Source organism: Callithrix jacchus, chromosome 16, assembly GCF_049354715.1.
Source record: "Callithrix jacchus isolate 240 chromosome 16, calJac240_pri, whole genome shotgun sequence".
Taxonomy (NCBI): domain Eukaryota; kingdom Metazoa; phylum Chordata; class Mammalia; order Primates; family Cebidae; genus Callithrix; species Callithrix jacchus.
In genome coordinates, this window is record NC_133517.1 from 89,509,957 (window position 1) to 89,523,196 (window position 13,240).

General features: G+C 37.5%; 1 protein-coding gene across 3 annotated transcripts in view; it reads left to right on the top strand.

Annotated features, from left to right (window-relative positions):
* Positions 1–470: 470 nt before the first annotated feature.
* ANGPT1 (angiopoietin 1) overlaps positions 471–13,240 on the top strand; it is a 258,112-nt gene continuing 245,342 nt past the window's right edge. For 2 of the 3 annotated variants that reach the window (XM_002759302.6, XM_008983362.5), the window contains exon 1: positions 471–1,126. In XM_002759302.6, coding sequence (XP_002759348.1) covers positions 830–1,126 — 297 coding nt within the window. In that variant the 5' untranslated portion in view covers positions 471–829. Of the gene's footprint in view, positions 1,127–1,213; positions 1,287–13,240 lie in introns of those variants that run through there. The other variant, XM_054246328.2, reaches the window with a different exon arrangement.

Consider the following 13,240-nt stretch of genomic DNA (forward strand, 5'->3'; position numbering starts at 1 on the left):
TTTTTCCTCAGAGTCAAGAATGCATGTTTTTTAAAAGATTTAATAACAATATGGGTTTATCATCCTCTATCAAAAATAATTTCACTGGACATTATGCCAGTTTTATTCTTAGGGTCCTTCAACTAAATATTAACTTTAAAAACATACTGTGCTAGTTTGCTATAATTTAGTAGGTCAGCATGCACACCAAAAGTGTATTAAGGTGGACTGCTCTATTTATTGATTTGCCATGAATCTGCTAAAGGCTCAAGGCAATTGTCTGCGGAAGGGGGCGGGAGGGCCATACATGATCGAGGTCATGCGCATCTAGCCAATTTGTAAGACGATCCAGCCGCCCTAAGCCATCAGCAATCCTTAGCATAGGGGCACACTCATGCATTCCTGTCAAGTCATCTTGTGAAAGGCTGCCTGCTTCCAGCTTGGCTTGGATGTGCAACCTTAATAAAACTCACTGAGGTCTGGGAGAAAATAGCAGATCTGCAGCAGATAGGGTAGAGGAAAGGGTCTAGAATATGTACACGCAGCTGACTCAGGCAGGCTCCACGCTGAACGGTCACACAGAGAGGAAACAATAAATCTCAGCTACTATGCAATAAATATCTCAAGTTTTAACGAAGGAAACTATCATTACAGTGAAATAAAAAATTTTAACATTTTAGAACAAAGCTAAGAAATGACTCGTTTTCTATGATTCTTCTTCAGACGCTGTCTTTGAGGGGGAAAGAGTCAAACAAACAAGCAGTTTTACCTGAAATAAAGAACTAGTTTAGAGGTCAGAAGAAAGGAGCAAGTTTTGCGAGAGGCACGGAAGGAGAGTGCTGGCAGTACAATGACAGTTTTCCTTTCCTTTGCTTTCCTCGCTGCCATTCTGACTCACATAGGGTGCAGCAACCAGCGCCGAAGTCCAGAAAACAGTGGGAGAAAATATTACCGGATTCAGCATGGGCAATGTGCCTACACTTTCATTCTTCCAGAACACGATGGGAACTGTCGTGAGAGTACGACAGACCAGTACAGCACAAATGCTCTGCAGAGAGATACTCCACACGTGGAACCGGATTTCTCTTCCCAGAAACTTCAACATCTGGAACATGTGATGGAAAATTATACTCAGTGGCTGCAAAAAGTAAGTGATTGCTTTCAGTTTCTAATAGCACGGAGCTTTTTCCGTTCTCGCGCTGCAGCTAACTTAAAGTTCCTTAGGAGTGCATCTGTGTGTTTACCTTTTGCTCCAGGGGGGCAGTGTTTGCAAATGCAAGACGACTCTCTGGGTTTGGCTTTCCCGGGTAAGCCAAGGTTTGGGGGCTTGCGCAAACCTAAGAATGTGTGGGGGCACCCGTTTTTGTGTCTAGCCGCAGTAAATTTTGTGACATTTCTGGTTTCTCTTTTTTAAAGTTCAGCTTAAGGAGTGTCTCTGTCAAAACCCTACCTTAAGGAAGAAAGCGTACCTCTTAAGCAAGTTGGTGAAAAAATAATAATAATAATGACAATAGTAATTAATAGGATCAAATTGATTTTGCACCAGGAAATTTTGTGCAGCTGCAATGGCAAATCATCACACAAAGTATTTATTATTTTTAACGTTTAGAAAAATTAACACGAAGTGAGAGTAAATATAAGATATGATATTTGGTTGGAGAAATTGTATATTTAAGTAAAGGGAACTGTTAATTTCAGCAAGTGGTAGAGTAGTAGAGGACTGACTTCTGTTAAATATTTTTTTTCTTCTGTCCTTGAGAAAAAAATTTTGAAAGATACTTTTTCGTGTTAAGTGTCAGGAAGGGGTTCCTCGCCCACGATGAAGGCATACTGGCTGTGGAGGAGGACATGCACCTGCCAGATGTGGGCTGAACGCAACATTTAGGCTCTGCTGTAGTCCTGAAATACCTCCCTTTTCAGGGAATTGTAGTTGCAGAGACAGTACGTGGGGAGTTTAAGTATCCATGTTATTTGATGAATGTTAATGTTGGGTATGAATGTAATCTCAATTTATAGAAATCAGTTGAATGGTTTATTCTGTTATTTATCTACAAACCATTTAAAAGTTTTTGCTGAAGATGTCCCTATTAAATTATGAACACACTTTTGCAGTTCATTCTCTCTTTGCTGTCTGTTTAATAATAAGCAACCAAGAATAAATATATTCAACTGACTATGCTACTAGAAGGGAGACAATGTCCCAATTTGTGAAAAGCTTCTCCCCTGGGAGCCTTGTTAATAGATTCACTTGTTACATATAGATAGGTATGCAATCAGGCTTCTTTAAGTTAGTCTGTTAACGGGGAATCCCTTTTAGAAGATAAAAGATAGGGAAAGGACAGATGCTCTATTTTGTTCTTGTGTGGTCACACTCACTTAGGTCACTGCCTGCTGAATCATGCCAAGTAATAGTTATTCTACTTTTGTCCACTAGGGACTGAACTAAGATCACCGTTATTTTATTTGTCACATTAACTGGAACTTAGTTCTACAGTTTCCAAACCCGATATTGTAATCTTTCTGTTACAGACTATAAGACTGTGATAGGCAATCAGTAGGTAGGCAGAAGAATAAAAAGCAAACAGAACTCTCGGTTTTCTGCTTTTTATAATTGTAGCTTAAATTTTTAGGCGCTACCTACAGTAGTAGTTTATAATAGGATATTTGTTTTTTTCTTTGGTAAAATGTTTTTCCATTGTAAACAAGTGATTTTGGTTGAATAGCTTGTTATTATCCTTCAGTACGTCATCCATATGGTTTTCAGTGAGAATTCAATCATTATAAATTAGTCTGGATTCTTTGAGGGAATGAGGAGGAAAATTTATTCCCAAGTTGTCCTGAATGATCTATTCTACCAAAAATGTAATGTTTTGTTTGCTTAAAACGTATAATCAAAATAGTGTTTCAAACATAGTAATGCATATTTCTTGTTGCTATGCAATTATTCAGCACTGACAGGGTAAACACATAATTCTGCTGGGCTTAAATCATGCACGTGTTTCATATGTTAATTTATTTTGCAAAATAAATTTGATTCTTGTTTGCATTGTTCTTGGACAATGATTATGGGATAGCTTTCAGATTATAGCCAAGAATAACTATTAAAATGTTCTTTGGTTACACTGACCCTTTCAAGTGTAAAAATCAAGCTGAATATATGCTGAATACATTCCTATCGGTGCGAGCCAGAGCAGTTTGGCTTGACTATTGTCAGTTAAAATTTGCATATCTTTTGTCATTGTCAATGTGATTGGTTGGAGGATCAAGAAACCAAATAAACGCATTCAGCAAAGAACTTGCTAAAGGCTTTCTTAAGTTTCCTTTAACTAGGGGTTTTCTTAACTCCAAGTTCTAAACTTCATGTGATATATTTATTCTGATAATTGAAATGGTAATCTTTCTACTGTAACCATTTGGAATGCTCAGTACTGTAATTTGTATTACTTCTATTTTGATTCTAAGTAGTTGCCATAGGAAGAAGCAATACCCTGCAGAAACTGAGGCTATCAGAGCATGTAAGTGAAATTAGTTCACCCATTTATTTGGCAAAATAATTAATTAAAGCGTAGTGATTATTATGCAGCTCAAGGCATTGCTATCAGGAAAGGTTTTGATGCAGAATAGATGTGTTATCAATGCTAAATGAGCTATATGATAATTATGTTAATCCATTCCCTTCCATGAAGGGAAACCTTCTTCCTCAATTTTTCTGGTCTTACAACTGGCACAGGATGAGAAGCAAGGCATGAAAAGGGGCAAATGATTTAACTGAAACTGTTATGGCACTGCTTTCTTGATGTGATGGATTCAATTCAAAGAGATCAATTTTCCTACAGTAGTAGTTTATAATAGGATATTGTCAATTAGACTTGTCAATTAAAATGAGGTAGGTTGTTAGCATTATCCTGATTTCTCAGACCAGGAAGAGTGGTATGAATAATATGCCCAACATCATAGTTTTATTGTGTGAAACACCTGAGTGTGTTTCTGGGTTTGACTCTCTTCTATAATCTAGCTCTTTTCAGAATTATTCGCAGGTCATAGTAAATACCTGAGAGTGACCAGATCTTAGGTAAGTAACAATAAATATAACTGGCCTCCGTGTCTTCTTATGATCTCTTCCTACTTTTCTACAACAGTGAAACATCTAGCCCATATCTTGTGCTTTGTGAACTATTATTTTCTGTCTCCCACATCTCAAAAGTTCACAAAGATGTACATTTAAAATATTTAGATTGAAATATTTGTAATGTTCCAGGCTTTGGGGAATCCTTAGAAGATCTGTTTTGCTTTTGCCAAATGATGTCTTTTTTTGTTAAAAGTTTACCTAAACTCAGTCAATAATGCCTTGTAACAGAAAACAAGAGTCTGTTTGCTATAAATAATTTACACTAGCTAAAACTGATGATTATTAATGGAAAATATAGTTATAAATTGCCATCCAGAATATTTTAAGAAACAATAAAGATTTTACTGGACTATTTAGCTATTTTTCTATTGACAACATTTTTTGATTAAGGATGTCCTCTTTGTGTATATTGTATTCTTTGCTTCAGACTTAAGATTTGGGATGCTATTACCTAAAACACATTGATGATGATGATGTTTTTAAACCCATATATTACATATATATTAACCTCTATTAATATCTATTAGAATGTGACCTCCATGAGGCCAGTGATGTTGTGTGTTTGTCCAGTGTCATATCTTCAGTGCCTGTAATAGTATATAACATATTTATAACAGATATGCAATACATTTTGTTAAATGAACAAATGAATGCATTGTCTATCTATTACAATCTGCATTTTACTGTCTACCATCAGCATTTTGTTTGAGGTATACACCTTACCTTCTAAATAGATTATAAGTTGTCCCATAGGCAAACACTATACCCTACGGTTATTTTTGTTCTAATGCTAATTAAAACAATATTGGGTCCAGAGTAGGTGATTATTAATTATTCAAATTATATTTGACCAGTGATCTAGAATCTCAAAACTTCTTTAGTCTCTCTAGTTCATCTTCTTAATTATTCTTTAAGGGTCAGCTCTGTTGCCTGTTTCCCCAGAAAATCTACCCATATTCCACTTACCTTCCCAGGCTGAGTTCTCAAATGTCATCACAGTGCATTGACTGTATCATGTTAACACGGTACTTCTAAGTTGTTGTTGTTGTTGTTTTAATTATCTGTTCCTAGGCTTCTTTTCTCACCTAGACTGTGAGTCCCTCAAGGGTAGTAAATGTCTCTTATCCTTCTTTATAACTCTGAGCATGTTCATTAAGTGTTTCGATTAATTTCTGTTATCATCATCATAACAATTTTTTTTTTAAACCAGGGCTCCAGTGTGTAGTGGTAACTATAAAATAGTACAAATTAAGGGTCCTTGTAACTACTTTAAGATGCTAAAGTTTGCTTAAATGTTAGCACTAGGCTACTTGAGGGTCAGCTAGATATTCCTTTGTACGATAATGTTTTGTACTTCTACAAGCACAAGAACTTAGTATTTCTTGTTCTGTACAGTGGAGAGCCATTTACTGCATACATCTATGTCATACATTTATGTACAATATGTGCACATGAGAATTAATTCTCACCTTGTAGCATTGTTTTGGTGGCTGTGCAACGTCAAGTCAGAGAAAATGCTCTTATGTTTTATTTTCACATTTATTTCACATTTGTGGGAACTTCTTAAATGTGTGAAATGGGTAGACACTGACTGGGCATGGTGGGTCACACCTGTAATCCTAGTGCTTTGGGAGGCCGAGGTGGGCAGATCACCTGAGGTCAGGAGTTTGAGACCAGCCTGGCCAACATAGTGAAACCTGTCTCTACTAAAAATACAAAAACTTAGCAGGGCCTGGTATTACGTGCTTGTAATCCCAGCTACTAGGGAGGCTGAGGCAAGAGAATGCCTTGAAACCAGGAGGCGGAGTTTGCAGTAAGCCGAGATCACACCACTGCACTCCAGCCTGAACGTCAGAGTGAGACTCCATCTCAAAAAAAAGGGTAGATATTTAATAAATATGATTTTAATAATTTGTCACTAAATTTGAAGATAAGATACATGTACAATGTATGCCTGGTGATCGGAAAAAGTAGCAGTTGCTAAGAAAGATTAATAGAAATAATTATCTTTTAAATCGAATTGTAGAAATGTCCCCATCAATGTCATTTGAAGAGCAGACCCCTGATTTTCAAGCCAAGTAAGAGCCCTTCAGAATCTGTATTAACTTTTCAACAAATAGTTAGGTATTATCATTTTCTTGTTACATTTTAGAATCAAAAAATCCAAAAAACCCTTTTCAGCCCCAGAAGCTGGGCAGTTAGTGCTATAACAGCCTTTTGGCAAACTTCTACCGAAACCGTCCCTTTTGAGAGATCTAAAGTTTTAGGGCTATGGAAAGTAGGTCCTTTTCTATGGGCTTCTGCGGGCAATTACAGTCCTTCCTTACCCCTGATTGTACCATTTCACATCCCGCTTTCTTTTAATAGCACTCCTCTCATGTATAAGTACTGGCTTAATGTAATTTACGTGAATAAGAATGTCATTATCTCCCTTAAAATCCTTCTACAACTTCTCATTATATAGGAATAAAATCTGAATTTTTTATCAGGAGGTCTTACATGATCTGCCCCACAGCCCTCACTGACTGGCCCCATCATTTACTACCTTCAAACGACATTCCAGGCACTCAAGTGACATTGGCCTTCTTGTTATTTCTCCAACGGACAGGCTCATTCCTGCCTCAGGGACTTTACAAGCTGTTTACTCAGCTCAGAAAATTCTCCCCCCATCTTCTCATGGTTGGCTACTTCTCTTCATTCAGGTCTTCACTCAGCAGTCTTCTCAGAAAATCTTCTCTGAGCACCATTCCCTATCACCTTCCTCACTTTACTAAGAGACTTTCCACCGTTTTATGCTGTTTTATTTCTTCATGGTATTTACTACTGCGTAATGTTGTGTTACTTATTACTTGTCAGATTTGTTTTTTCTGTCCCTACTGACTAAGAATGCAAACTTCAGGCTGGTCATGGTGGCTCATGCCTGTAATTCCAGCACTTTGGCAGGCCGAGGTGGGCGGATCATGAGGTTAGGAGATCGAGACCATCCTGGCTAACATGGTGAAACCCCATCTTTACTAAAAATACAAAAAATTACCCAGGCTTGGTGTTATATGCCTGTAGTTTCAGCTACTCGAGAGGCTGAGGCAGATTTGCTTGAACCCAGGAGGCAGAGGTTGCAGTGAGCCGAGATTGTGCCACTGCACTCCAGCCTGGGCAACAGAGCAAGACTTGATCTCAAAAACAAAAAAAAAAACAAAAAAAAAGAATGCAAACTCCATTAGAGCAGCATCCTTGTCTATCTTGTTGATGAAGTATACCTTATACCTAGAAGACTGCATGACACCTGATAAGACCTCAATAAATATTTGTGGAATTAGTGACTCTGTATTTTCATAGACACTATACTCTATGAGATAGATGCTGCACCTGTCTTGTTCACCAGTTTTTATTTATTATTATTATTATTTCTGGTAGCAGGTGGTTTTTCTGGCACAATGCTTAGAACATAGTTGACTCTATTTATTATTTTTTAATAAATAGACAAATAATTGAAGGCAATGGGCAGATTTAGACTATAATCAAATTGATGTATGAAAAAGAGATACAGCTACATTTTACACATTAACTTTTTAACTATATAATGGCAGAAATTTTATTAATATTCCAAGTTTTCATCCTCTCTATCAAGGGTCAGCCAGCAATGGCATTGTGCCAAATCCTTTCTGCCACCTCTGTTTGTAAATAAACCTTTATTGAAAAATAACCATATTTCTTCCTTCATATATTGTCTGTACATTTGTAAATAAAGTTTGATTGGAACAGAGCCACACTCATTCGTTTATGTGTTGTCTATGGCTGCTTTCCTCCTACAAAAGCAGAGTTGAGGAGTTGCAACAGAGCCTAAAATATTTAATATCCAGCCCTTTGCAGGAAAAATTAGCTGACCTCTGCTCTACATTGCAAGAGGAATTCGTATTCATATTGGGACCACTGCAAGGTAAATTGTAAGGTTTTTTGTGTGGGAAAAAGGTTGCCCTCCGGGAGGTCTGGTAATCTTCAGGTTCACGCCAGTTGGCAGAGAACCTGACTAAGCCATTTCTTGGCTAGTGTCTGGACGGGCTGTGAGGTGACATTTTAGAGGCACACAGGCAAGCGAATTTCATGTCTTTTCTTTCTTCTGCCCATCATCACATGAATAGGGAAATATTCCCAAAGCAGATACATATCAGAGGGAAAAAGCACCTGAATAGCAATACAGACCAGCATCCTCTAGATAAACAAGTCTGGGCTACAGGGTCTTGTGTGCTACGTGCCTGTTTCATCCTGTTACTTGTGGCATTAGCAAGAATCCTGACAAAACACTAGAGGCATTCTGTTTTCTTAGAAATGGGACTTCAGCTCAGCCTCTTATTAGAAACCTTCCCTCCCATCCCCCCAACCCCCCACCCCCGTCATTTAAGTATAAACATTAGAAGTGTTCTCACTTGTGCAGATGATGAGAGGGGAGGAGCAACAAGTGGGTAGCTCAGCTACAAAACACAGTTTTATTAGCCTCTCTGCTATAATTTGCTAATTAAGGAGATTTTGTTTTCATTCTGCCACAGCCTTGTCTCTGTGTGGAAACATTAGCAGCTTTTCCTGGGCCTTGTCTTCTTTTCTTTCCCTTTTTTTTCTTAAATACCACAAGCTATATCGTGTCATTTGCTTAGATGCACAACTCTAATTACATTGTGAGTCATCCTCAACTTTTGTCCCAATACAAGCTTATCTTTGGCAGTGGAGTTGGGAAATTCCAAACCCCCTTTGGTTTTGGCCCCATGGTTTGAAGGAGGGGGGCATCTCAGTGTTTAAATCGTCTTACAATGTGTACAAAAGATGTGCCTCCTCTCTTATCAAAGAGGTTTCTAAGGAATAACACCCTCCATGGATTATCTTCTCTTTACATTTGGAGGCGATTTCCAAATAGGAAAATAGGAAATCAGGGTCTGTACCTGAACACTTTTCTTTAATTCTAAACATTAGAAGTGAGGGAGTTTTAGGCTCATTTGGTCTTAGTTGTCTGCTCAATTAATCTGAATTTCTTCCTTCAAACAAATGAAAACGTAATTTTGAACAGAGAAAGTAGCTAATAATGTCATCCAGCATGCATTCAGGCCTATAAGAGCTTTTCTTCTGTCAGTAAGTACTGACAAAAATATAGAGTAAGATAACTGTTGCCTGTTTATGTTATACTACATGACTATGCAGGTCACTTATTGGAGGTCTGCCTAGGAATGTGTTTCCTATGTTTGTGTTGAACTCTTGAAAGAGCATGCAAATTAGCACACACATTGAGATGTGTCTGAAGTAAATCAGTAGCTGAAATATGAATAAAATGCAAATGAAATGTGAGTATCTTGAATCATGAGTAATATGTACATACAAGGAACCAAACTCACTGGCATCAGATAGGTAAATTTACTATAAATTTCAATGACATGGCTGATGATAATTTTGAAGGAGGACATATTGTAAAGTTTAGTGACATGTGTAGCTTTACTCATGAGGAAGGAGTATGCTTTATGGGTAGTCTCCACTTTGTTTCTGAAGGCTAAATGAGTGAAATTACAATGCTCGACCCTCCAAGATTATTGGAGATTTTCCATTCCCAGAGAACTAATAAATATTTTAAAAATCCCAAGTTATAGTTCTTCTCTAAATGCTTAAGGATGAAAGATAGCCCCAGGATTTCATAAACCATTTTAACAGTATTCTTGTCTTCACTCTTGATATAGAGCTTATAGGTTAAAGTTCAATAGGTTTTTATTGTAGCTCAAGGTTTGCCTCATCCAGCAGGTCTTGACATCCACCTTAGTTTAATTTCACAAATATAAGGGGTGAGAATTGTAAGCTTATTACCAGTATTACCAGTCTTTTTATAATTTTCTAATTCTACTCAGTTTTTAAATAATAAGAACAAAGGCATAAAGTGATAGTTGTTCTAATGCTTGTTGGAAAATGACTGAGTTTTTTCCAATAAATTAAATATGTAATAACTTAAAATGTCAATAATAAAGACAATATTTTTGAATCAATTAAATGATGAATTTTACATAATTCGTGGCAATTTAACCTTATTTTAAATAAATTATTCAGCAGAAGTTTAATATCTAGAAACAAATGGAGAGGCTAGAGAAGTGGAGTGAGGCTTCCTTCTAAATCCGCTTGCCTTGGCCCTCCAAGAGTGTTTCTCAGGGGGCCCTACATGTCCAAAAGAACATAGTTTCAAATATCTGCAAGAAAACTTTCAAATAATAAAATGTTAGTTTGGTAAAGCTGTCCAAACCTATCTCCTGGTGGGCACGAAGAAACATTACATTGAATAGTTTGAATCTGTTGGTAAGCTGATGTAAGAGCATCCAAATCTGCCTTACAGAAAGCAGTTTAAGGGTATCAATATGTAAATTTCAAAAACAAATACAAGTTGTTTTAGACCCTTAAAAATACTGAGGCCTACCCTTATGTAACACAACACAAATTGGATAAGATAATAGACTACTTGGTTAATTAGTGGCAAATTGTATAATTTGTTTAATCCCTTAATTATGCAATTATATGATAATGTATATTCATCTATTTTTACTTTAAGAATGGAGTATTTGATGATCGCCTAATATTGTAAAGGATGCTATTCACTTCAAGCAGAATTCATTGTCAAGAATAGTGAAAGAAAATAGTGAATTTTAAGGAGGATTTTGATATTTTCACAATTTCTCTGATGGTTTGTTAGGTATACATAGCTAACTTTGTTTTTTATACTTTCAATACATGGCACTTACCAAGAATAGAAATCTCAGAACTGCTATTTTCCTGTACATGTGTGCCAGTATATTTGGTTTTTAAGACACATGACCATGTGTCTTAAATTTAGTTTAAACTATATAAAATGCTTCATGAGTCTATTTTCCCAAATACACCTAAGCTGTGCTATATCATAATGTGCTGAAAAAGGACAATCAAGTGAGGCAGCTCCATTAATTTTCTTAGCTCTCTGGTGCTTTTCCTTTTCTTTTTTCAGCAGATGAATGATGCACGGCCACTTGGTATACTGATGGCGTGAAGGCTCCAATGTTAGGCCTTATATGAATTTATTATTAACTTTCTTATAATTTTCAAAATGGAAGTTGTAATATTTTTTCTAGCTTCTAAATGGTTTGCTCTTTTCAATCTCCAATTTGCTCATTCTGCATGTTAGAGACTCCTGAGATTAAAACCAGGAAAGCAGAGGTGGCAAGGCAGCCCTCAGACCAGGCAAGACAAACAGATTCAAAGGGACCTCCCAGCCTGTCTCTCCTTTTTATTTCTTCTTTCTCCTCCATTATTGTTCTTAGTAAAGTCTCATGTGATCCTCCTCATGCTGGTCATGGAGTGGGAGTGTTGCAAAGAGGATGGACAACAGGGCAGGCGAAAGAACAGAGAGACCAGTGACTGTCTCTTTATTGGGACATGGGGGAGGGGTGACACAGTGAGGGGACAGGGGACTATAGCAGTGTCAGTAGGGACTGCTCCATGAGGGATGGCATGAGTTCTGTCATGTACTTTTAGGATACAGGCAGGAGTCACAGAGCTTAGCACCTGCAATTAACAAAGGGCAGGAAACCAGTTAGCCAGTTACCTAATCAAATATGCACTTCAGCCAAGGTGGTCTGCAAGGTACTAGGAAGATGCAGTAAATTCACTAGCGCCCCTGTTGTTGAGAAGCCTAAATCTACTGAAACAGACTTAAAAGCAAGAACATTGGTTGTGTCCATTATTTCCTATGGCAAGTTTAGTGATAGTACAGCCCAGTGTTGAAGTGTGTCATGCCTAGAGTCATACTGCCTGGATTTGAATGCTGACAGCACCACTGACTTGCTGTGTGACCTGGGGCAAGTTTCTTCACTGCTCTGTGCTGCAATTTCATTATGGGTAAAATTGAGGTGATAATAGTATCTATACCATAGAGGTATTAAGTGTAAGCATAATTCACATAAATCACTTTGCGTAAGTTCTATCCCGTACTAGGTGTTACATAATTATCACTTATTACAAGGGGAAGTTCTGGGTACAGGGTTTTATATATATATACAGTGAAAAAGTGAGCACTTTTTCAAAACTATTGGGACCACTGGAAAAATTTTACATATGTGAATTCATTGAATAGCTCAAAAGCCAATATGAGATAGATAGTGCTATAATTGTCCCACATGGCAAATGAGGAAACTGAGGCAGGCACAGAGAGTAGAAGTAACTTTCCCAGGGTTACTCAGTAGCTAAATTTATGGACCAGCACTCAATCCCAGGCAGTCTGGCTCTATGACCTATGCTCTTAACAAAATATGAGATTAGCTGCAGCAACGTTTGCCATGTCTCTTGTCAATCCTCAAACCTTAAGCCTATTTCTAAAAATTTTTTCTGTAGTCATCTTTGTGTCTAAACCCTTAATTCTTTCATACTAAATGTGTTGCCCCTTTCTGAAGTTCTGTTTCACACAGTCATTTGCCCCCATCCCAACTCTAAAGCTCCGTGGATAAGTTGACAGTAGCAGGTAGGCTCTGTTGATGATTGAAGCACAATAGCTGACTCTCTCAGCCCTCCCACAGGCCCGTTCACAGACCACAGAATCCCACGTCGCAGTCCCTACTGAGTGTCTCCTTAGAAGCACCATCTCTTGAAGTTATAGAGCTTAATTGAGTCTGACTACTTATCTAAAAACTTCTAAAACACAAAGAAAGGCTTACAATTGCTTTACATGGGGTGAAGTCGCCTTTTCTAAATATCTTCCATTGAATGTAATGACCTCCCTCTTGGATTTATGTGTAAGCAATCCTGCTTAGAAAAGTGAAAGCGCATTCTGGAACTTAAAATATTATTTGCCTGCACTTCCTTTTGTGGGTCACTTGGAGAGTTGTAAAAATGAGAAGAAAATCTTTGTTTCCTTAGGCAATGACCTCTTATCTCACTTCCTATTTTATTTATCATTGTCCCTATTAATAAAAATATTCCTGGTATTCTGGGCCCAAGCCAAGAACATTGCTACTTGTAGATAATTGTGATAGTTCTTCCTCTCTTTCTGTCCTGGACACTCAAAATTTGGGCTTTAAGTGTAGCTGCTTCCCTTGCTGAGTATAAATTGCATGAGTCAGGGAGACTCTAAGCTACCCTAAATTCCCG